The sequence below is a fragment of the Lissotriton vulgaris genome, chromosome 10 (assembly GCF_964263255.1).
Source record: "Lissotriton vulgaris chromosome 10, aLisVul1.2, whole genome shotgun sequence".
Classification (NCBI taxonomy): Eukaryota; Metazoa; Chordata; class Amphibia; order Caudata; family Salamandridae; genus Lissotriton; species Lissotriton vulgaris.
Window position 1 is genome coordinate 413,613,160 of NC_141698.1, and position 25,929 is coordinate 413,639,088.

General features: G+C 42.0%; 1 protein-coding gene across 4 annotated transcripts in view; it reads left to right on the forward strand.

Annotated features, from left to right (window-relative positions):
* MAPK8IP3 (mitogen-activated protein kinase 8 interacting protein 3) overlaps positions 1-25,929 on the forward strand; it is a 599,057-nt gene that overhangs the window by 425,877 nt on the left and 147,251 nt on the right. For all 4 annotated transcript variants that reach the window (XM_086941240.1, XM_086941238.1, XM_086941239.1 and 1 more), the window contains 2 exons: positions 11,062-11,142; positions 13,545-13,612. In XM_086941240.1, the coding sequence (XP_086797366.1) occupies positions 11,062-11,142; positions 13,545-13,612 (149 nt within the window). The remainder of the gene's footprint in view (positions 1-11,061; positions 11,143-13,544; positions 13,613-25,929) is intronic.

Here is a 25,929-nt window from a genome sequence, read left to right on the forward strand (position 1 = left end):
AGGATGGTACAGAGAAGAGTAAACTTTTGGAGGGCTCAATATCACAGGAAGAGAGCCAAGAAAGCCAGGCTTCCAATACGGACAATAGTAAGGGGCGGCGCAAGAAAAGAAAAGTAAAAAGAACGACAAAAAATGCCCATCAGGCTAAAAGGGGCTGTGCACCAACAACTTCCAAGCAGAAAGAAGACATGTCAGTGTCAAAATATATAAAGGACTTTGTAGGGAAACACTACAAACCCACGGAATCAGCATTAAATCCCGAGCAAGATGGAGACGTGGAGGTAGATGGCTCGAAGGGCGGAGAAAAGACAGGGGCAGCTGTCACGACCCAGCTAAGCAAAACCATGGAAGAACTCCCTGAAGAAGAATTTCCAGACAGAGAGGAAGGAAGGGAGGATCCCATATTGATAAATTTAACGCTATTGAGTCAAAATCTCCACATATCTGCCCCTCGTCTGTCATCATCCCCAAAAATGTTCTTGTCACAATCTTTGGGAAATGAAGAAGCAAGGGGGAACGAAAGCCAGAGTCAGAGCTATGTCTGGGGGGGTGCACCAGACCAACAGCCGCAGCAACAAAAGACCCCTAACCCCCAACCACAGCGTGAAAACACAAGAACCAGTCGGCAAACAACCTCAGAAAGAAGTTTTGCGCAGGATTTGGACCTTTCAGTAACGCCCACAACATCATTGGTGGATCTAATATTGATGTTACAAAAGATACTACAAGGAATCTTAGAAGTAACACTTTCAAACAACGGAGTGATGAAAGCCCAGAAGCTGTACCTAAAAAAGATCGAAGAGGAACTAGCCGAGATAAAAACCCTAATGCCAAATATGCTGAGACCAATAAGTATAACATCCCCCTCCGACGGACACGCAGAGAACGCTCCAGCAGAAGCACTTGGGGCAAACCCGGCAGGGACATCTCAAGCCATGGAACAATGTACAACAAACAATTCAGTCGGAGCATTAGATAATGTATATATTTCTAGACAACCAATGTTGATAAAAAGGAGAGGGGTGTATGCAGCGGCTACCACCAGGAATAGGGTTGGAAAGAAGGGTGCAATAAACTCAAGAGTAAAGAGAAAAGGGAAGAAAACAGAAGGGGATGTACAGCCAGGTCTAAACCCCCTAGCCCCATCATACACCCCGACTGGACACCTGCAACCGGAGCCCAAAACTTCAAAGACCTTGATAGCACCAAGTAAAAATGGGAAAAGCAAGGTGTTGAAAGAGAAACCCGTAACATCCAATACTGGGAAGCAGAAAGTAAGGATAGCCGCAGAACAATCCAGTAACGGCTGTAGACCCGATAGCCCCCTGAGGCAGGCACCACCCGGCGAGGGAAGCAAAGGATGGGTGTCAGGGAGAATAAACGCTAGACAGCAAAAATCCGAAATCCCCAAGGAGGTGCAAGTGACAGATAAAAATAAATGGGTATATATGGATCAGATACGGAATAAGGGAAAGTCGGGAAAGAAATTGAACCCTCTAAACAGGGCACAGTTACTTTCCGCTTTCGCCAAATGCAGTAGCTTGAGTGGGATCAGTACAAATGATCTACGGCAAATCGGGTTTGTAGTGAACAGAAATGGGAAAGAAATAACAAAAATGTCACTCCACTCAGACCTGGTAAAAAAGGCAATCTTGAATGCAACAGACGAGATAAACCAACAGGGAATAAAGATAATCCCAGAGAGAGAAGTACTGATACCCATGGATAACACATTCTTAAAACATCACGCAGGCCTAGGGAGGAGACAAGTAAAACTATACAGAGACAACGAAGGTAACCGTAGTTACCTAAACATTGTAATAGACAATACAGATAATGAGGCCCCCTGGAATACCTGGTCCCTAGGTGGTAGCCCAGCAGGGGAGGATAACGGGAGCGATACGGAGGAAGAAGTAAATGAGGGTGGCTTAAGCGAGGTAGAATAGGACGGGGGGGTGCCGCAAAGTCTAGGTCTCATAACCTGGAATGTGAATGGGCTAGGCAATGATCTAAAACGAGAACATATAAAGGAAATAGTAAATAAGGTGGACATTGCCTGCCTGCAAGAGACCTGGACATGCGACGAAACCCCAATCTCTGAGGGATATCTACAGCTGAGTCGTCCAGCCACTAAAAAATGTTTGGGCCGACCTTCAGGGGGATTGATGATATTGGTGTCCACGAAAGTTCTGAGAGAAGTTACACAGATAAAAACAAAATGCAAATGGGTCCAAGCATGCAGAATAGAACTATTGGTTGTGGAAATGAAGTATAAAATGTTGACTGTGTTAAATGTATATATGCAGTGGGATAGTAGAGCAGAGTATGATAAAGAGTTGAGGCTTTTTAAGGTTGATGTCGATACCATACTAGAAAAATATGCATTGGATATACTGATAATAATGGGGGATTTTAATCATAAACTAGACCCTAAGAAGGCTGACCTCTGGAATAGAGAATTGTTAGAGGTGTACGGTATAAATCCTGCTATCTTCCCAGTAGCAGAGATCTCAAAACAGGAAATGGAATTAGTACATGCTCTGGGAGGTAGGGGTTTCCAATGTGTGAATGGCAGACTGAAGTCAGACTGCCCAGCAGGGAAGACCTTTAAATTTGGATCACAGAAATGCCCAATAGACTACATGTTTGTACAAGCTTGGAATTTCCCCCTAGTGCAAGAATTCAGAATTGAACAAAAAAAGGTCAGTGATCACAACCTATTATATCTGTCATTATTTGGGGGAAGTAAACAGACTAGAGACAAAGTGATCCACCAGGAGGTTGAGTATCCCAAACGGGTGTCGACACGACTGACGGAGGAATACCAGGAAAAAGTAAAGGCCATGCAACTTAAGTCCGAGTCTGGAAACTTAGAGAATAAAAACTTGGTATGGTTCATAGAAAAGATGGAAGAAGTGGTTCAGTGCCTAAGAATAGAATTGAAAACAATCAAACATGCTAGGGTAAAACCGCCCAGCCGAGTAAAATGGTTCTCTGCTGAGTGCCAAGCCAAAAAAAGGGAGATAAGGGCAGCACAAAGAAGGCAAAAAAAGAGCTTCACACATGAGAGACAGGCACATATAAATAATCTCAAAAGAGAATTTAAAAAAATGTCCGACAATGCGAAAAGGATATACAAAGAAAAATGTTGGCTGAACCTGTTAGAAGCAATTGAAGAGAAAAATCTCAGACATTTTTGGAAATTGGTAAAGGCTGCGACTGGCCCGACAGAGGGCGATTTAAAATGTGTAATTAGCGAGGCAGCATGGGAGGAGTATATAAGGAAACTGTACGGGTTAAGAGCTCCTAGAGATATGGAAGATAATGAAAATTGGCAAGAAATTTCAGAAGATCTCAAAGCGAAGTTTAAAGAAAAACAGGTAGAACTCACAATAAGGGAACTAAAGTTAACCTGTGCGGCAGGACCTGACAACCTCCCTGCAATAATACTAAAATCAGAAGTAAATTGGTGGGCAAGATTTTTTTCACAGATGTTTAACTTAATTCTTACTGAAGGCACAATGCCACCCAACTGGAAGGGCGCTATAGTTAGACCAATCCACAAAAAAGGGAAGATGGAGGAACCACAGAACTACCGATTGATCAACCTCCTTGATATTGGAGAGAAAGTCTTCTCAAAAATAGTATTGAACCTTCTTAATGCATGGGTAAAGGAGTTCCACATTGTACCCATAGAACAGGGAGGATTCAGAGAAGGGCACTCCACGATTGATCATGGTTTTGCACTATGGGCCATGGCGAAGAAGTCGACGGAACAAAACGGCAAGTTGTGCTGTTGCTTCGTCGACTTCCGAGCCGCATTCGACTCAGTCGATCGGATCTGTTTATAGGAAACTCTGACGAAGGTAAATATACCCAAAGACCTTTTGACCATAATAAAAGAACTGCATAGAGGAAATTGGGTTCAAGTCATTAAAGATTCCGAGGGATCTCTAACGAAAAAATACCAATTGACAATGGCCTAAGACAGGGTTGTGTTCTGGCCCCACAGCTATTCTCGATCTTTTTGTCAGACCTCCCGGCCTGTCTAGAGGTTGAGGGTAGCGCAAGTCCAAGAATGGACGGTAACAAGGTGCCCTGTTTACTTTATGCAGACGACCTGGTTATAGTGGACCAGACCGAGAGAGGCCTCCAAAGGAAGCTTAATGCTTTTAATGTATACTGCGCTAGAAAATACCTAACAGTTAATCTAGACAAAACAAAAATATTATGCTTTGGGAAAAAGATAAATAGGTTTAACTGGTACCTAGGGGATCTCAAATTAGAGACGGTAAATGAATACCGATACCTGGGTATATGGTTTGATAAGACATTGAACTGGTGCACTCATTTGGATACACAAAAAGCAAAAGCACACGCCTCAATCTGTGGACTAAAAATGTTTAATAGGGATTACGGTGAAATGTCACATCGACCCATGCTAAGAGCTTTTGAGGCAATGATCCCTCCCCAAGTCCTATATGGAGCTGAAATCCTTTATTTGAGCGGTAAGGGAGCCTGGGACTTGGTGGAAGGGAAGTGTCTAAAAAGCCTTCTATCTCTCCCACAATCCTCAATGATTCAAGCCATAAGAACCGAATTAGGTACAAAGTCCTGGGATACACAAATCCAAATGGCACTAATTAGACTTTGGAATCGATTTGAGGATCCAGAAGGGCAAAAAGTTGCCCAATGGTGTAGGAGAGAAATACAAAAGAGTGACTTAAAATGGGCAAAAGCGTGTAGAGAAAGACTGTTGCTAATCTGTAAAAGGCTAAAGGTGGAGGTGTCTCAGGAAACGCTCCAAGTATCATGTACCAAGAGTGAGTTGAAATTAAATGGGAAGGAAGTAAGCAGATCCATTGATATGGGATACCTAGCAAAGAAGAAATCAGTAACACACATGATGAATGCCTGGTCAAAGGAAAATTGGTTCCCCTACCTGGACATACTCCCCAACCGTGGCTATAGGCAGGAGATACTAAGGCTGCGGTTGGGGATCCACCCATGGATAATGAATAAAAGCTGGAAAGCTCAAATGCTAGACCAGGCAGGGTGTTGCAGGTGTAGCCTAGGACGCAAAGGAGACCTGGTACATATCTTACTGGATTGCCTGTCGTTTTTAGAACAGCGGAAAATGTGGCTACGACCTGTATTTATAAAATACGATATAAGGACAAGGGCACAGGCAGCAAACCTACTATTTGAATTTCCAACTATTGACATTGCAATTGCCTGGGGAAATACATAAAAGCGATGTTAAAAGCAATAATAAGCCAAGAATAAACTGCATGAACTTTAACATGAAGGAAACTATACAAGAACTAAAGGAAAGAAATGAGTTTTAAAATATAAGATTAAGTTTTTATTGCAAGATGTAAATTTTAGGGAATTTAATATACGTAAAAAATACATGTAAGAATTTTATATGACATTGGATTAATTTTACACCGTTTTATGAGTTTTATGGGAATGTTTTAACTTGTGATACTGCCTATTTGCTACTGTTTAAAGACTATGGTCATAATAAACATAATTCTTGACTTGACTTGACATTGTTTTACCGCACCTGCAACGTTTGCTGCATACATGCCTAGGGTGAAACATTACATTTCATGCTTATATAAGGTGGAAATGGGCCATAACATAAGCCCAGTGTCACAGCTTTTCAAGAATGCATCTTTATGTGTCCTCCCTCAAGCCACACCCCTGTAATTAAGTGGTCAGTAATGTCATCTCAGACATGCATCCTTGATAACAGGTCTTGGAAGAACCACCTTCCACAGAATGCAAGAAAACATGTTTTCATGTCAAGGCCATATTCTCTTTTATTTTATTTAAACCATTCACTGTTGCTGAAAACCCAAACCTACCTGTTTAAAAGAAAAAAAAAAACAGACAGTAGTTGGGCACTGAGGCTACTGTTGAGCCGTTATTCTCCTAACCCATCCTGGCACGCTTCCCCAGACCCATTTAGCCTCTTTGCAATCTGTTCAGGTACTGCAGCCCAACACACCTGACATTACTTCCTTCGGCAGGAATTGTTTTGAGCCACAGCGCAAATGGTTTACTTCTAAAGTTGAAAACACAAATTAGAAATATTGTTAGGTAGAATAATATGATGTCCAATTAAAGGGTCATCAGCCTGCTAAAGTAATCTAAAAAATACATTGCATAGAGGGGAGAGGACGTGGTTTTATGGCCAGAGCTGCCAACTTTGGAATTGGGAACCAGGTTCAAAGCATACACATGCTACAAAGGATCTTCAAATGGTTGCTTCAGAAAACCTGATGGACAGTCACACAAGCACTTATCATCAGCTGGCTTGATTACAGCAACTCTCTTTACGCCGGAGTCTCCAGACAACTCTTACAGAAACTCCAGGCTACATAGAACACCGCTGCAAGATTCATACCAGACCTGCCATGCCACAGCAACATCACACCGCACCTCAAAAAGCTTCACTGGCTTCCCATTCTCAAGACCAGCCAATTCATACTTCTCATGCACACATACAAAACCCTTCACAACACAGGACCAGAATACCTGAACATCCTCATACACTTTCATCAACCCACCAGATGCCTACACTGTGCCACAATCTCACTCACACATATTCCCCGCATTATCAAAAGCAAAACTGGAGGATACTCATTCTCCTGCATTGCACCCAAGACATGGAGCGGCCTCCCTCAACACATCAGAACCTCCTCCTCACTTCTTTAGTGCCGAAAGAAGCTGAAGACCTGTTACTCCATGCAAGCCCCTTGTGAACCACACACCTGCTCAAGCGCCTGGATACTCTCTCAGGTCATTAATACTGTGTACAAATCAATGGATCCCTGACAGAATATCGACAACAGTAATATCGACCTACAGAAATATTGTGACAAAAATAATATCGTTGTCAAAAATATTCACCTCCTATCTTCATAATGGTAAGTATAAAAATATCAAAGAAAAACATCGAAGTAGAAAATATCGGTATTTTATAGATATAAAAAATAATGTAAAATAAACTAAATAATAGATTCAACGTAAAAGAAATGTTTTAGATGTATTTGTATATTTTAACATATATAAGTCATACATTTATTATAAAAATAAATTAAACATACATATTTACACTACATTGACTCAAACAGTAAGTAAAGTGTTGGATAATAGAGGAGTAAAAATTACTATTCCCACTCCAGCAAGTGCAACAGTACGTAAAGTGTTGGATAGCGGAGGGGAACAATTTACTTTTCTCACTTCAATAAGTGCAACAGTAGGGAAAATGTTGGACAGCGGAGGGGACTAATTTAATATTCCCACTCCAACAAGTGCAACAGTAGGGAAAGTGTTGAATACTGAAAGGATGAAATACTATTCCCACTACAGCGAGTGCAACAGTAGGGAAAGTGTTGGATATTGTAGGGGTAGAAATTACTATTCCCACTCCAGTGAGTGCAACAGTAGGGAAAGTGTTAGATAGCAGAGGGGGAAAATTTACTATTTCCACTCCAGCAAGTGCAACAGTAGGGAAAATGTTTGATAGAGGAGGGATAAAAATTACTATTACCACTCCAGGGAGTGCAACAGTAGAGAAACTGTTGGATAGCCGAGGGGTAAAAATTACTATTCCCACGATTTATTTACTATTCCCACTTCAATGAGTGCAACAGTAGGAAAAGTGTTGGATAGCGGAGGGGATAACATTACTATGCCCACTCCAAAGAGTGCAACAGTAGGGAAAGTATTGGATAGTGGAGGGGTAAAAATTACTATTCCCACTCCGGCGCGTGCAACAGTAGGGAAAGTGTTGGATAGTGGAGGGGTAAAAATTACTATTCCCACTCCAGCGAGTGCATCAGTAGGGAAAGTGTTGGATAGCGTAGGGGTAAAAATTACTATTCCCACTCCAGTGAGTGCAACAGTAGAGAAACTGTTAGATAGCGGAAGGGTAAAAATTACTATTCCCACTCCAGTGAGTGCAACAGTAGGGAAAGTGTTGGATAGTGTAGGGGTACACATTACTATTCCCACTCCTGGGAATGGAGCAGTAGAGAAAGTGTCGGATAGCAAAGGGATAAAAATTACTATTAAAACTCAAGAAAATTCAAAATTAAAAACAAACAAAATATCACCTACTATATAACATATAATAAAAAAGCCAAAACCAAAAATATATATTATGCATTTTTACAAAACATGGAAACATATTCTAATGTAGAAAAATATAACATTTACATAAAAAGATTAATTTTTTAAGTTTAACAGAAACGTTTAAAAAAAAAAAATGTTTTGTAATAGAAATTAATTGGAATCTAAAAAAATGTATTATAGAAATGTAATATGTTTTTTCTTACCCTGTAACACCATACACCTTACACCACACATCTAAATTAAATAAAAAAGTGTACCGCCATAATTAACACCATTAATTATCAATGTAATAAATATTAATAATTAAAAAAACATTTGTATAAAGGTACCAATTGTTGTACTAACCAAATGTTACAGGTATAGAACATAAATCCCAAAACAAAATAAGAAAATAAACAATTACCAAAAATATTTATCAATTAATGAATAAATATTCATGATCAATGATTAATTAATGTCAACTAAATTACTTTCCACCATCTACCTCAATACACACCAAAAGCACACCTAAAATATTTACACAATTTCCATACCTATTTTTACATTAATACATTATTATTAGTGAACAACAAATAATTTTATTTTTTTAATGTACTTCCCACCATTTACGACTTTAAACACCATAACTCACACATCAAAATTATTACACAATTGGCATATTTAAAATTAATTATTTAATTTGCATCAATTAACAAATAATTATGTATTTAAAAATACATTACCTCCCACCATATATCCCCAATAAATGCCACCACCATTTTCGTAAAACATGACACAATTAACATAATTAATGAACAATTGATCAATGATTAACAATTAACCATAGACATATAAATAATGATCAATAAATGAATTCACACAATTAACACTATAAAATAAAAATGAATAAATATTATATAACAAATATTAATAAATGTATTAAAATTAAATTACTTCCCACCCTACGCCCCTATCAACCCACAACCTGCTCCTAAAAAAAGACACGATTAACATAATTACCAAGTTATTAATAATTAATTATTTCACAAAAGTATTATAAAATATTAAACAAATAAATATTATGTAATAAAAAAGTGATATTAATTATTTAATTATGATTAAATTACTTCCCACCCTATTCCCCTATAAACCCACAACCAGCTCCTTAAAAAATAACACAATTAACATATTTACCAATTATATAATCAATAAAAATTTACAACCAATTATTAATTTATTAATAATACATGAATTAGCACAATTAAGACTACAAAATCAAAATTAAATAAATAGTAATAAATAAAAATTAATTTTCAATTTATTAAATTACTTCCCACCCTATAAACCCACAACCTGCTACGGAACTTAAATGCAAAATTTAATTAAAATAAAATGAATATTCAATTTATTATAATTACATTACTTCCCACCCTATTCCCCTATAACCCACAATGTGCTACGGAACTAAAGGGCAAAATGTAATTAAAATTAAATTCATAACTTCTAAAAATGTAACATATATTTTAAAAAGTGCAATACTTAGACATAAAAATAGACCACATACATTTAAAATACATACTAAAATACCTAACACTAGCAAAAAAACTATATTTTTAACAACTATATTTTTGCAAACGATATTAATGACTTCGATATTTTGGAAAACGATATTTCTTACCTTAAACTCGATATTCTTGACCACGATATTCTTGCAGTCGATAGTTCTGTATCTCTATATTCGGCACCCAATATTAGTGCAAGTCCACATTTCCTACTCGATATTCTGACTGTTTACCAAAATGAATATTACATAACAAGTCTCAGCATGGGCTCAACGTCCTGTGATTCAGGGTAAATCACTTATTCTACCGGTACCTAAGAATGAACTTGTCCTAGTGCATTGTAACTGGTGCTCGTGTGTAAAGAGCTCCAATGCCTTCATGTCAAGTTTGTGCTGTATAAAACTAAAAACAAAACAAAAAAAATGTTGCTACATACAGTGTAACCAAAATATGAGAGGTTCCCATAGAGATGTCAATCAGTGACCTGAGAGTTCTGTCGGTAAGGCACTGTCACCTCCCCCCTTTCCATCTACACATCATCACTGCTAGTGATGGTCTTTCATTAGTTTATCCTACTCAGTGCAGAATCAAAATGCATTGTTAAGCTAAGGATGTTTTTCTATTTAATGATATAAATACATAGTCAACTGGTAGTTTGTAAAACTACTATGCTTTAAAAGTTATAAAAATGTCAATATATAATTGAAAACATGTTGTAAAATCCATAATTCTTCAGTTCCAAATCCCTCTTGCAGTGGGGGCTTGTCTGACAAATGTTGGCTCCCAATCTGGCCCTACATGTAGAGCACCACAGTACACTACCAGGCTCTGCCCCTCGAATAGAGTGAATTTAGATCGAGAGACGGTTCAGTGATTCGGGCATATGAAATACTCCAGCACTGTAGAACTGTTGATACAGATAGATAACATTTCTGTTTGCCAAAGCCTTGAGACCATGGCACTCTTTTTGAGATTCTTTCTTTTAAACATTGAGAGCAGCCACAATTAATGCTTTTTGTATGTTCTCCAAGCTATTCTTTTTATGATTGTCGACATGGCGAGGTCAAAAGGCATTCTTCACTGTTCTGCACCTGTTGGATATCTCTATTTTGTTTTTGAATCTCAGGCTAGGACTTTCTAGAATATTCCATAAGGAACGAAGGTAGGTCAGCTTACTTTAAGTAAGATTTACCACTATCCGTCTTTGTTGTAGACATGAAACCTTTGCTGTCACCTCACAATACCTGCTCCCAAAGGGAACATTTTTCTGACAGGGCTTTAAATAACTGAATAAGCTGTGTAATGTGCAATAATTTCTCCCCATTGTGTATTCGGAGGCTTGCAGGTAAATTAAGTATATTCTCTCTTGCAGGTTGTACGTTCACTCTGCAGTATCCAACTGGAAGAAATGCCTTCATTCCATAAAATTAAAGGATTCTGTGCTCAGCCTAGTGTAAGTATGTACCTATGGAACCTTTCTTTTTTTCTTCAGCAAAATCCTCATTGTCTTTGCCTTAAGTGTTTGCACCTACATCAGCAGGCTTCTCTACTTATAGTTTTGTTTAGTGCACATGATGCTGACTGTGTTTGCTCGTCAAGACTGTTCTCCTTTCTATATTGTTTTCTGTCCCAGGAAAGCTTAGTACACTTTTCCTCCATTTTCTCTGTCCACTTAATTTGTTGTCTCAACTAAGTGGCCTCATATATATATACCTTGACTTCCCCAGTAAACACAGCTTCCCTGTCCTGCTGCCAGCCTTACTCAAAATTTGACCCTAAACATCAACCATTTCAATGTTTTATTTATGTTTTTATTGGCATATTGTTCTGCTGTACAGGTTGTAAGACAGAGGCACTCAAGACTAAACCATGCATGCCTCTACAACGCTGCCTGAACAACTAATGTGTCTTAACAACGCTTTCCTTAACTACGCATTCCTTTACCACGCGATTTTGTGGTAAAGGCATGACTGATAAAGTATATGTGTGGTAAAGATCACACCCGCCCCCCCCCTTCCTGAGCCCTAAACACAAGCCCAACTCTTTCCTGAGTCCTAAAAGCAACCCCCAAGCCCCAAAAACAACTCCAAGCCCTAAAAGCACCCGACCCCCCCAGCCCTGAAAACAACCCTGACCCCCCCACCCAAGCCCTAAAAACTATCCCACATCTTCACAAAACCCGGCCTCAGATGTGGGAGGCCCCAGGCTCTATTACAAAAAGAATGCCCCCCATGCTAAAGAATAAGTATTGGGATTTTATCAATTTCTCTAGTAAAGAGACTGTAGCAGGTGGCACTTTAACTTTGCAATTTTTAAATTTTAAGACCGATTTTAATTTTAAAAATTACATGGATGAAATTGAACTACCACAAGCACAAGCACTCTATATTCAGTTTAGGCTTGGGACCTTACCGCTAAATGCTTGGGAAAATAAATGGTCCAATGCTTCCACCACCTCTATGTGCCCAATATGTTTGTCTGTACAAGAGTCAATTGAACACTTCCTCTTTTTGTGTCTTGCATATAGTAACATAAGGAAATCATGGATTGTCCCAGCCTGTTGTTTGCTCTCCTTTACCGCCTATCTGAAGCATTACGTATATTTCAATCGGACACAACACAATGGCTTGTTTTTGCAATCACAAGATATCTGTTTTATGCCTGGTGGCAGAGACTAAAAGCCCCGCCATGAACCACTGTCCACGATGGGTATAATTGACCAGGTCTTGCTATGTTATATAATCATTTTAAGAACTGTAAATATAAATATTCTTTTAATATTGAATTATTTTTTAGCTAAGGATAAAAAAATTAAGATATGATGAAATATTCTATTTTATTCACTATGAGACAATGTATTTTTGTATTCTTTTTTATGCTGTTTAATGATCATGCTATTGGTCGATTAATAAACTATTCTATTTAGCATATTGTTCTACTTGTACAGGTTGTATGACAGAGGCACTCAAGTCTAAACCACGCATGCCTCTACAACGCTGCATGAGCAACTAATGTGTCTTAAGAACGCATTCCTTTACTACGCATGACTTTACCACGCAATTTTGTGGTAAAGGCATGACTGATAAAAGATATGTGTGGTAAAGATCACACCCAGCCCCTCTTCCTGAGCCCTAAAAACAAGCCCAACTCTTTCCTGAGCCCTAAAAGCAACCCCAAGCCCCCAAAACAACTCCAAGCCCTAAAAGCACCCGACCCCCCAGCCCTGAAAACAACCCTGACCCCCCCCCCCCCACCCAAGCCCTAAAATGTACCCCACATCTTCACAAAACCCGGCCCCAGATCCATTTACCAGACCACGTCCTGGAGCTCCCTTTTTCCAATCCTTCCTTTTCCCTTACCCCCCCATACTTGCATCTAGACCGCGCACTGCCTTAACCACGCATATGTGTGGTTAAGGCAAGCATGGTTCTGCTTGCTGGGAAACGGCATGCATGGCTCAGCCCGCGTTGTAAAGGCTGTACCCCACTTGTACAACAAAGGAAGCAATTCTCAGTGGGTTGCAGGACTTCTAATGGGACAATACCTGCAATCCTCAGTAGCAACAGATACTCTGAAATACGGAGTACCTACTCTTTTATATTTCCATTTCAAGCACTGTTCATGGGAAATCAGCATGGAAGGATAATCGTTGTACAACTCTGAATTCCAATCCCTGTGCGAACTCTTGTCTGCTCAAGGATCAGAATTCATCTCCAGCGTAAGAAGGCCTAAAACATTATCAGCTTCATTACCACAAACAAAATGGCTGCTGCTGAATTGTGCCCAAATTGAAACAAACAGTTTTCACTGTGCACACAGGCCCTTTCATCTGCTCTCTTTTCCCCTCTGTTTTAGGCACGTGAAAGGGCGAGTACTTGTGGCCCTAGCAGATGGGACATTAGCCATATTTCATCGCGGGGAAGGTAAGGACCTAATTCCAGTTAGAGTGGCTATGTCAGACTCATGTAGGTGTATGATATTAGATGGAAAATAGGTTGATGTCACTAAATATGTACAGAAGAGGTGGAAAATAGGTTGATGTCACTAAATATGTACAGAAGAGGCTATATGGCCTATCAGTGAATACACATAATAGGGTCTTCAGCTGTATTGGCTGACATAGTATAAGCAGATGGTGGGGGGGTCATTCTTTCTCATTGATTTATCTTTAGTATGTCAACTAAACAGGTGCTTTGCACATTTCAACTCATGGGGTGCACTGTGTTGTGGAGAAGCTCTTGGATTTTCCTCCTCCAGAAGAAAGGTACCGAACAATACAGAAATGTGGGTTGGTATTCGTTGTGGTGGGTGGACTCAGTTGATATCAATGGTTGGGCGTGGTTGCCCTACAAATGTGTGCCAGAGGACTAATTGGTTGATTGAGTATCTTTCTGTCCTTTTTTTGTGATTGGAGTCTCTCAATAAGATCAGTCATTACTGCCACCGATAATCAGTGCACATGGACAGTGTAGAAAATTTGACAATAATTGGCCAATCCAGTGTGTCTCAGCCGTGAGACATATTGGGTTGGACAAAGATTTTTGTTTTCTTTGATAACCACTGTGAATGTGTGAGCATCCACTATTGGCATCTTAGACCAAATTTGTAAACACAATATAATAGAAGGATGTGCTTGCTTTCACAGTGGCCATCTTTAAATCATTTAGTTGGGTTTTAACAAATGCAGTTCAAAAATGGCTTCCATGGACATAGTCTTGTGCATGGCGGACATCTTTGAATGCATTTGGTTTCATTTTCCAATTCCTGTTCAAATATGTATGCCTTGGATGCATGCAAATCTGCTGCAGCCATCTATGAACTAAATTTTAAAAAAAAATGTTTTAACCCCAATAATTAGGGGTGCGGTGTTTGGGACTGCCCGCCAGACATGCAGCAGTCCCACCACTGTGATTAGTATGCGCCCGCCATACAGGTGGGCGCATCCTGGGCTTTTCACATTGCGGGCAGTGCTGTAGCTGCAGCACCACACTCGATGTGAAAAGTGCATGCACCGCATTTCCCTGCACTATGTGACAGGCACCAAGCAGTGCCTCCCACTTGGTGCATGGACATGAGGGGGCTACCATGGGTACCCCCCGGTGCAGCAACACACCTCCCCTCCCACACAAGGGGGTCCCGCAACGGGCCCCCAAACCCAATCCCTGCCAGTCTTTCCATGGCGGCATCACCACCATGGAAAGGGCTTCCCAAATCCACATCCTGATCTGGTGGATGGTGCCTGCTAGGCACCGCCACTATTTCAGGGGCCCTGCACCATCCGCCAGGCAATCGGTGCGATTGCCTTTGGCGGAAAAGCAGCGGACAGACTTTGCGTCCGCCGCGAAACCCACCGACATCCTAATTTGGCGGTGGGTAATGAGCTTAGTGATGGAGGAAGGACAGGCACTGCCGACCCGGCAGTGGCGGTCATTCCGCCATTATAATGACCCCTTTAGTGCCTGCTACTACCTTTGATCATTTTAAGTACCTTATTTGGGAGTGCTATTCAGAAATTAGCACTGCTGAGTTGTAACCATGTAACCCCAGAGCCGCCATGTAGCTACTAGCCTTTCTATAGCAAAAATGACAATGTGGGGTTTTAACTGTCAGGACGTGTAAAAACATGTCCTACTTTTTGATATACAGCACCCAGCCTTATGGCTAAATAGGCCTGCATTAGGGGTGACTGATATAAAAAGGGACGTTTGGGCTTTTCCATTACTTTTAATGGCAAATTTGAGTTAGCAGTGTCGAAACTGCTCTGTGAGCCAGCAATGGCAGTCTTGGTGACATGTTTTACCTTGTCACACTTGTGATGACGCAACTAGTGCTGCAGTTTACGAGGGACACTTAACTTACAGGCCCAGGGTACACCTGGTGCCATATACTAGGGACTTGTAAGTAAGTTAACTTATGCCAAGTGTGGGTGGGACAGTCAGACAAATACCCTTTAAGGGGTCAAAGCATTTGCCGTGACGTCTGTTTGGCAGGACTCCGTGCTCTTACAGAGTCAAAGACCAGTAGCATAAGTACAAATTTACTAAAAAGCTGAGCAAAAAGTAAGGCTGAACCCTGGAAAAAACATTTCTTTACAAACCCCCTCTCAGTGGGAGTCGGCTGTCAACCCACATCTCCCTCCCAGTGCTGTATTAGTGTAGTTAAGTGTCATCAAATGTCATTTTCATCTGGCTTCCAAAGGGATTAACAACACTGTCACACCAGCCCTTTGCAAGCAGTCCCAGACATATCTACTCCCCTAGCTCTTCAATCCTGGTTAGAACCGCAGCAGTAATGCCGGTAAGTAAACCAACCCAGTCGTAGTGGCAGACAAACACCTCTTCAAGCTCCATTTAGCTGCTGTGAACAGTCTGGAAGCCTGGCACGGGTCACTGCATGTGTCCAATAGCTTGGACAATAATGCTTTTCCAGCCCCAGGTTCACCTAAGAATAGCAGCTCAGCCGTCTGAAGCCACACTCCTCCAACAAGCAACCCATTGCAGCTTTGCAACTGAATATTAAAGCTCATAGTCTGATGCCACCAAACCCCCCTCAAGGCTGGCATCTGTAACTTGCCCAGGGCCACCCTGCTGTTCTTGTGTCACCAGAATGAGTCTGACAGCAACTTATTGAGAGCCTTGAAGATACAACTATGCAGTACTATTGTTACTCTGGAGAAGTAAAAAAACAAGGTAGGAGAATCAGTTTCTACAAGATCAGTCTATTCACCAGAGGCAAGATCTGTTTCACCCAAACTCTGTTATACTCCCTGATGAAATGCAGCATGTACCGTGCTCCACCCTGAAAGCCCCTCATACCACCCAGCCAGTACACGCCCTTGCCATAAGAGCCATTTACAGCAACCAAACTCAACCTCAGAAAAGATCAGCAAACTTATCACAATCCTCAGAAAATCTACCCTGAAAAAAGTGGAAAATGTAATTTGAATATTGACATTAAATATCAATAAAATTATATTATTAGCATAAACAGATGTACATGTTTCTCACCCTAACTCCAGTCATGTATTCCCATGATCTATCTGATTGTGGTGAGAAAAGGATCCAAGGCTGTAATAAAGAATAAAGGTGACAAAGGATAACCGTGTCTTATATCCATTGGCAAAATAATGTATTCAGAAATAAGCCCATTAATAAAGATTGCAGGCTTAGAAGAAGTATACAGTAACAAAATGAGTTGCCTTGGTTTGGGACATAAACCCAAACTATTTCAATGAATCATAAATAAAATCCCAACTCATCCTATCAAATGCTTTCTCTCCATCTAGTGTAATAGTCACTAAAGGATGCATTAGTTTTACAATTTGCTTATAACAATTAAGAGGATTCTTGTGTTGTCTGAGTAAAATCGGCTTTTAATGAATCCTGTTTGTTCGTATCCAATATGTTAAGGTAACAAGAGGTCCAGATGAATAACCAGAATAATCTTCACACAGATCTTGTAGGTAATATTATTGGATATGAGGCATATTAATGCTCCTTGAAAGGCTCCTTGGGCAAATTATGAAATTAAAATAGTTAAAGTATTTTAGGGAACAGAATATTGGAGAATTTAGATATGAATTCATTTGAGATATGAATTCATTCGAGAAATCGTCAGGACCCAGGGCCTCTTCTAATTTCATTGAGTTGTTGGCTTTCATTCTTTTCTAAGTAGGAAAAGTACATTTCAGACAATTAAGGTCTCTAAATCGTTTCCAGATATTTTAATAGGTTAATTTGTAAAAGGGTGGTTGTCATGGTAAACAGCACCTTTAAAGAGGTTCAAAATGATTTGAACAGACATGTTGTAGTACGAACTGAGTGCAAAAATGTAGTTTGTGAAATCATAAACCTTTTAATTAAACGATCCAATAACAATGATTTATTGAATCTCCATCTATTAGATTTATCCTGATATGGAATTAGGTCAAACTCTTTAAAAACTGGTGCATGATTAGTGATTAGAATAGGCCCAATCTCTGTATCCAACAATGTCTGAGTTAAATATTTGCTCATAAAAATGTAATCGGTTTGGAACTGTGATGTGTACTGGGGAGAAGAAAGTATATTCCTTTACACCTTACACATTATATATGGTAATTAGGTATTTTATTTTCTAGTGGTTCTAAAGCAATCCATCTGTATTTATCATCTTTACATTGAGTTTATCGATGACATAAATGTTCTTGCCAACAAGGATTATAGTACCATTCTTTTTCTTTAAGATAGGGGAGAGAAAAATATTACCCACCCATCTTCTTTTCAAATTAATTTCTTCATCCTCTAAGAGATGTGTTTCCTACACCACTGCAATGTCAGTCTTAATTGTGCACAGATGTGAAATAACAGTTTCTGTATTCGTTTAGTAATCCCTTTCAGATTCCATGAGATGACTCTGAATTATAACCAAAGTCAGTATAATAAAGAAACATGTGCCTACAATAATAGATGTCATTTTGTGGTCGCCAGGGGTCGCAGCTACGACCCCTGGCTTGCTCCTTGGTGCCGTTAGCACTGCTTTTGTGACCTCGGCTTCACAGGTGGCAAAATCAGTGCCTGGATTACAGGGGAGCTCCATTTGCCTGGTTTCTGTCAATGTATTTATTATACAAATAGTGAATAAGATTATTCACTATTAGTGTAATAAAAATGCAGTACATTGGCTGGAATATGACCCTTTCTGGAAGCTAAGGTAAGGAAAAAATACTGTTAAATGTATTTTGTATGCATGCTTGTGGGTGAGGGTGTGTTTATGTGAGCAAGAGTGTGTGAATTTGTTAATATGTGAAAGCATGTGTGGGTGAGTCAAAGTAAAAGTCAAATAGCATGCAATGTCAATTCAGCTACCCCAGGCAATTTGGTGAATTGATGTCCCCCACTACATCAAGTAAGATAAAGAAGTCCGAGTAATATTACAGTCAGGTATGAACATAAGGGCAGTATAGAAAACAGAAGAAAGGGAAAGGAACAAGGAAAAGAAACAGATATACAACAAGTAAAAGAGAAAGTACATTCCGGAAACTAACAACTGAAACATGTACCTATATGGGGAACTTTAGTGTGAGCTGGGCAGCTTCAAAGATAATCACAATATATCCTCTCTTCAGACAGCCAGGACGTCAGTAACTTGAAAATCTACGACGGAAAGCACAATAATACTAGTGGCAAGAGACCTATTGGAAAAAGGAGTATAATATCTATGGAAAGAGATAAAGCCTGCAAAATATGACTCAAAACATCATCAAAAAGCATAATTTTAAGCATAAGCTAAACATTGTATATCCATATCTCTGCTCCTTTGCAATCATTGATACATTTCCTCAACTAACAGGGGTCATCAAAAGTAACCATGCCATATTTGTATGAAACCATCAAGTGACAGGGTGGATTAAACCAAATCTAGCATTGAGAGCTCTAAGACCAGGCCCTATGTCTAAGAACAGACGCTTTGGCAACAGCCTCTCTGAAGAATTTGATTCTGCACCAATAGAGTTGTTTATTTGACATAACTTCCCGGATAACATTTAACAAGTCAATGTATTCCAGAAATAAAAATACTACACCTCTGGGTCTGGTAGAATAGTTTGCACCCAGTCCGTTGAATTAGGTAGATCGAATATTTTAAGATTTAATAATTGAAAGAAACTGATAGTATCATTTTCCATAAGTTTTCTAATGTCTATTCTCCAGGCCTTCAGTATTACCTTACCTTTCAATTTGCAAGCCCTCCAATTTTGAGACAACATCCTGGACACCACTGACTTTTTGTTCCACTACTGTGACCCCTTTACCCGTGCAGGATCATTTGTCATTAAGGCCTCTTAGCCTCTTGTTAGCTTCTTCCATGTGGCAAAGCAGGGCCCTTATCTCTTCCAGGAGGAATTCCATTGAAATTGAACTTGTTTTGACAGGTGATGAATTTTCTATCTTGGGTCTTATGTTCATAGAGTTGAGTTTAGAAAGTGCCTTCACAGATGAGGTTTGCTTCATCAATCAAACAATCATATCATTTGTAAAGCGCACTACTCACAAGTGAGAGTCTCAAGGTGCTGGGGTGGGGAATGCTGCTACTGCTCAAAAAGCCAGGTCTTGAGGAGTTTTCAGAAGGTCAGCAGGTCTTGGGTCTGCCGTAGGTGGATGGGGAGGGTGTTCCAGATCTTGGCGGCGAGGTGGTAGAGCGATCTGCCGCCGCAGGTCGCTCTTCGGAAGCGGGGGACTGTGGCGAGGGCGAGGTTGGTGGAGCGGAGCTGGCGGGTGGAAGTGTAGAAGCTGAGTCGTCTGTTGAGGTACGTTGGTCTGGTGTTGTGGAGTGCCTTGTGTGCATGGGTGAGGAACTTGAAGGTTATCCTCTTGTTGCCCAGGAGCGAGTGCAGGTCTCTCAGGTGGGGTGTGATGTGGCTGCGACGAGGGATGTCGAGGATCAGGTGTGCAGAGGCGTTCTGGATGCGTTGGAGCCATCTCAGGAGTTTGGTTGAACTCCTGCATAGAGGGCGTTTCCGTAGTCCAACCTGCGGCTGACGAGGGACTGGGTGATCGTTCTTCTAGTTTCAGTGGGGATCCACTTGTAGATCCTGCGGAGCATGCAGAGGGTGTTGAAGCAGGAGGAGGAAACGGCATTGACCTGTTTAGTCATGGAGAGTGTGGAGTCAAGGATTACTCCTCGGTAGCGTGCGTGGTCGGTGGGTGTTGGAGCGGTTGCCAGTGCGGTCGGCCACCAGGAGTCGTCCCTAGCCGAAGGGGTGGATCTGAGGATGAGGACCTCCGTCTTGTCCGAGTTCAGCTTCAGGCGGCTGTTCCTCATCCATTCAGCGAAGAAGAATTTGTCGTTAGCATATCTTGTTTTAGAAGTAAAGAGTCATCCATTTTATCCAAGTTAAAAGTAAAATATTCTGTCAAAAGGATAGTGCTATGAGATTTGGCTGGATCTGATAGTTTTAATTTTCTTGATTTTCCCATGGAGACACCAGCAGAAAGACCAATAATTTGCAGGAAATTTAAAATGTTAAGATTCTATAAATGCCACATGGAATTAAAAGAGAAAGATATTCAACTTTAAAAGCTGCTAAATAAAATGAATTGCAAGGAAACAACATTTATGAACTCTCAAGGTGATAAAATTAATTTCTCTGGCAGCAGCAGCATCAACAAGTATTGGGGTAGAAAGAAAGCAGACCAGTTTATGAAGGAGAGAAAAAACCGTAAGACTGATCAATTGCAAAGATCTTCATTATTGGGTGTAACTTGAGGACCTGCGGGTGAAAGAAAATGTGACAATGAATGAATCACTAGAAATATAGGATGTTGAGTAAACGTAGTACACCCATAAAGAAAAAAATGATATCAGGGAGATGTACTTTTATCTGGATCAAAACTCTCTATTCAAGTAGAGAATGGTGGTCGCATAAAGGGTGACATAAGAACCTTTATGGTTTCGAAATTAGCGCTGTAAATCAGGAAATCATTTTCCAAAAGAAGACTGCCTTGAGAATGAGGTTCAACAGTTGAAAAGACTGTAATACATGTAATTAGAAGGAAATGCACTTTAAGGCAACAGGAACCAATCACACAAGCACAAAATGGTGGCAAAGAGGTTAAGGAGCTGTTTAGAAATATTGTAGTCCATGTGTCAGGAATGTCAGCAGCGCCAAGTACCATACGCCACTAACCTTAAGTACGGCCAGCAGGAACGATGCCGTGGAGAGCAGTTCCCGACCTCCCTTAAACACTGCCCTCACCACAATGAAATACAACACTATGGGAAGAGAAGCATCCAAGGGAAAAGGGAAGGGGATAAAACAACTAAAGTTATCCTGTTGCAGCACAGGGTATGGGGTAACCTTCTCCTAGCACCCTCGGAGATCCCTGTATGTAAGAGACAGTAAGAGGAGAATGAGAAGCACCACATACACACACAATACAAACTTTAAGATTTTCTGAACATGCTCTGTTACTTACTGAAAATAAGGTCAAGGGTTCCTTCCCAGATAAATAAGAGAACCACTGGAATAAGCTGTACTGGATGGAAGTCCCCTGCTGGTATGCAAGGTATCAGGATAAAGCAAGGTGTCACGAAGGTACAACAAATATAATACAGTATTACGCCATGAGAGGAGAGCGCCTTTATGCGCAGTCTCCGACTCTCAAGTGCCACACGCCAGACTTGGTGTACTTTTCGCGCCACTCAACGCGCTCTGGTCCAAAAAAAAGGGGGATCCGCACCTGTCCAGGGAATGCCGATAAGCGCTCCGTGCGCTGAGCCCCAAATGGTTAGCACCCAAAGATCACAGTGCTACACGCGCCGTGCCGGTAATCCCTGAAGCGCCTCACGCACTTGTTTGGGCAAGGCAGGGAAAAGCAGCAAGGAAAGCGGAAAGCGTTCTCTCATTCTGCTCCTGAACGAAGACGCGACGGGGTCAGAGCGATCTCTTGTTCTGCTCCGAACGAAGACGCGAGCACCCTCCTGACCCGGAGGTGCTTCGGAAACGGAAAGTAGACGTAGCGAACGGGTGCAGGTTAGTGCTGGTGCCTTTAACAAGACTACAGGTGGCAGTTTCTTCTTACCACCAACAAACGGTGAAATGCAGGAACACGGCGAGACAGGTCCATGGAAAGCTCCTTCAGCAGTTTGTCAAGCCCCGTTGTTAGTGGAGGCGGGGCTTAAGTAGGAAACAGAATCCTCACCTACACGCCTATTTCCTGCAGCCTTGCCCCATGGCTTCTTGGGACTTGTAGTACCCTGTAAATACCTTGCGTTTCACATTCATGGCATTCACAACCGGGGAAAGTGATAGATGCCTGTAATGTATGTGCGTGCCTTTCTGGATCGGGGTACCCATGATCGCTACACCATGATAAAGCAGCAGTTCTGTAATGTTACTTAATAAGGACTCGTGGCCAGTGGTTGATGTGCTATGCTTATTTATTCATTATTTAAATAAGTACATCCGAGGAGCGCCGGCCGGCGCTCTGCTCTGTTGCTTGCTCGGCGCGCTAGTCTGCGCGCGCACACGGCGCCAGCATGGCCGCCCCACGTTACGTCAACGTGACGTAAATCAACTAGAACGCTACATATCTCCCCCTTTTATCAAAACCAAATTCAGTCACTTACAGTTCGCAGTCTAGTTCAAAGTCTCGGAATCGGGCAGGCCTTACAATTTGTCTTCCACTCCTGGTCACCTTACCAATGTTCTCTCGGGCCCCTTGACCCTGCAGTTCCGTATCTTCTGTTCCTCCGCTCATCGCTCCCTCATCGTTCTTATTTCCTCCCGGTATGTCCATCACCGCTCCCGGAGTCTCGCTCCCTTCTTCACCTTCTTGCACTTCCCTTGCACTTGCTCCGTCCCCTTGCTCACTTCCGCTGAACCTATCTTCCACATTCACGTCATCCATGTCTTCACCTTCCAAGGACTGCCGTCCCCATCTCAATATCTTGTTGCACCTGGCCATGCGGTCCTGCGACCACACGTTTCCATCGCTGAGCAGAGCCGCTCGATCATATACTTCCTTGACTTGCATCGGCTTGCTATACTTGCTGTCTCCTTTCCTTTGTAAGGTGGCTAGCCTTACTCTCACCCACTCTCCTCTTTCTAGGTGAGTGTCCTTCACATTCCTCCGTTTGTTGTAGTTATTGGTGTAGATGGCTTGTGCTCTTTCCAGATTGGCCCTTACAGGAGACCACTCACTAGTTACCACCTTCTCCTTCCAGATCCTGTTGTCATGCGTGAAGGGTTCACGTCCTCTCAATATTTGAAATGGGCTGTACCCCGTGCCTGTGGGCGTTATTCTGTAGGCCCACACCATGTTCTCCAGCGCTCTCTTCCAGTCTTTATTGTTAGAGATGGCCGCTTGTATGGCTCCCATCACTACTCTGTTAAATCGTTCAACAAGGCCGTTTCCCGCTGGATGGTAAATGGCCGTGTGCCTTATGGAGATGCCATTTCTCTCCATGAATTGTTTCCATCTTTCCGACGTGAACTGTGGCCCATTGTCACTTAAGATGGACTTGGGAATTCCTTCTCTGGTGAACGTTTCGGAAAGGAACTCTAAGATGTTCTCAGTGTCCATGGATTCACTCACTTTTATTTCTGGCCATTTAGAGTAGCGGTCTATGAGGACACACACATATCTCTGTGTGCTCTGATCATCAAGCACCGGTCCTAAAATGTCTATAGACAACTCTTCCCATGGATTTGAGGGATTGTCGAACCTTCCAAGAGCTGGACGTAGTGGCCTCAATGTTTTGTCGGCCCCTTGGCATTGGGGACACTCTCTGACGTGCCTCTCTGCTCTTACGTCCATACCTGGCCAACAGTAATTTTGTTTCGATCTGGCCTTGAGTTTCCCTATGCCAAGATGGCCTTCATGTAATAAGTCCAGCAACTTGTTGATGAGGTTCCTTGGGGGAATCACCTTGTCTCCCCTGTAGATGAATATACCCTTGTCTCCAATTGACAGTTCCTCCTTTACTTCGTAAAATGGTTTAAGGTTCGTCTTCACCTTTCTCTTATCTGGCCAACCTTGTATGATGTGCGCCCTTACATCCTTGATGTCAGTGTCTTCTTCATACGCTTCAGTCCATTCTTGTATGCTAATTATCTTTTCTTGGTCTTCTATGAGAGCCACCATCTCCCCTCTGTCTGCTGGGTCTTCTTCTCCAGGCTCCATGGCCGCTGCTCGACTCAAGTAGTCTGCTACTCGATTCTTGTTCCCGGGGATGTACTCTACATCATATCTGAATTCCAACAATTTTAAGGACATTTTTGATATCCTGGGTGTGGCGCTGGCGTGTCCACACGATGTTAGTACCTTCACCAACGGCTTGTGGTCCGTCTTGAGGAGGAATCGGGTACCCCATAAGAATTGCCGGAACCTCGTCGTGGCCCACACTACCGCTAGCATCTCCTTTTCGATGACGCTGTACTTGCCTTCGGTCTCCGTCAATGCCCTGGAGGCGAAGCTGATTGTCTCCATGTCCCCTCTTCCTCGGTCTTGCATAAGTACCGCGCCTAGCCCTTTGTCGCTGGCGTCGGTGATGAGCACGGTGGTGCCTTGTGGGTCGTACCCCTTGAGCGGTATAGCTCCCGAGATCTCTTTTTTGATAACTTCAAATTCTGCCTGGGCTTCCGATGTCCATTGAAACGCCGTGCTCTCTCTGGTCAGCAACCTCATGTTGTAGGTCTTGGAAGCGAAGTGTACCACAAACTTGCTATAGTACTCCGCCATTCCCAGGAACGACCTGACTTCTTCCTTGTTCTTGGGCGGCGGTGCTTCAGCGATGGCCTTCACGTTCTCTGCCTTAGGTGTGATCCCCTGTTGTCCAATTTCATGGCCTAAGTATGTCACTGATTGCAGTCCCAACCTACATTTCGACCATTCTGCCGTGAGACCTTTGACTTCCAGTGTTTGTAGTACTTTATCTAGCTTCCGGTCATGATCTCTCCTGTCTCTCCCCATCACCAGAATATCATCCTGGAAATACTGGACGTCTTCGCAGTCTCTGAATAGTTGGTGCATCATTTTCTGAAAGACTGCTGCCGCCGAGGCCAGCCCGAACGGCATGTGACAGAATCGGTAGCACCCAAACGGGGTAATGAACGACGTTAGGCTTTTGCTGTCCGGGTGCAGTGCTATCTGGTGGTAGGCCGATGTAAGGTCAATGGTGGAGTACCACTTAATCCCTCTGGTTTTGGCCAGCATCTCCTCTATCCTGGGAAGGGGAAATTTCTCCACCACTATGTTTTTGTTAAGCTCTCTCAGGTCCACACAGAGCCTGACCTTTCCGTTGGGTTTCATTACGACCACCAAGGGCGCCAGCCATTCGGCGCATGTAATTGGCTCTATGATGCCCTTCCTTTCCAGATCTTGGAGTTCCGTCTGGACCGCTTCCCTCACGGCGATGGGCACGTTTCTCACCTTGTGTGCTACTGGAATGGCTCCTTCCTTAAGCACTATCTTATGTTGAAATTTCTCCATTTTTCCTACAGTACCCCCGAACACCTTCGGGTAGTTCTTCTTCCATCGGTTCATGTCCGGCCATTCCTCCTGTTCTGTGAGGAGAATTTGTTCCTTTCCTCCTGGGTCGAGTTTTATACCAAGATCGCCCTGGTCTAGCCATCCTAGGACGGAGGGTCCTTTCTCTGCGACATATAGTTTGCACCACGCTGATCGGCCTCTGAACTCAAACAATAGGTGTCGGAAGCCTAACATGGGAATGCGATCCCCTATGTAGGTGACTGGCCGTA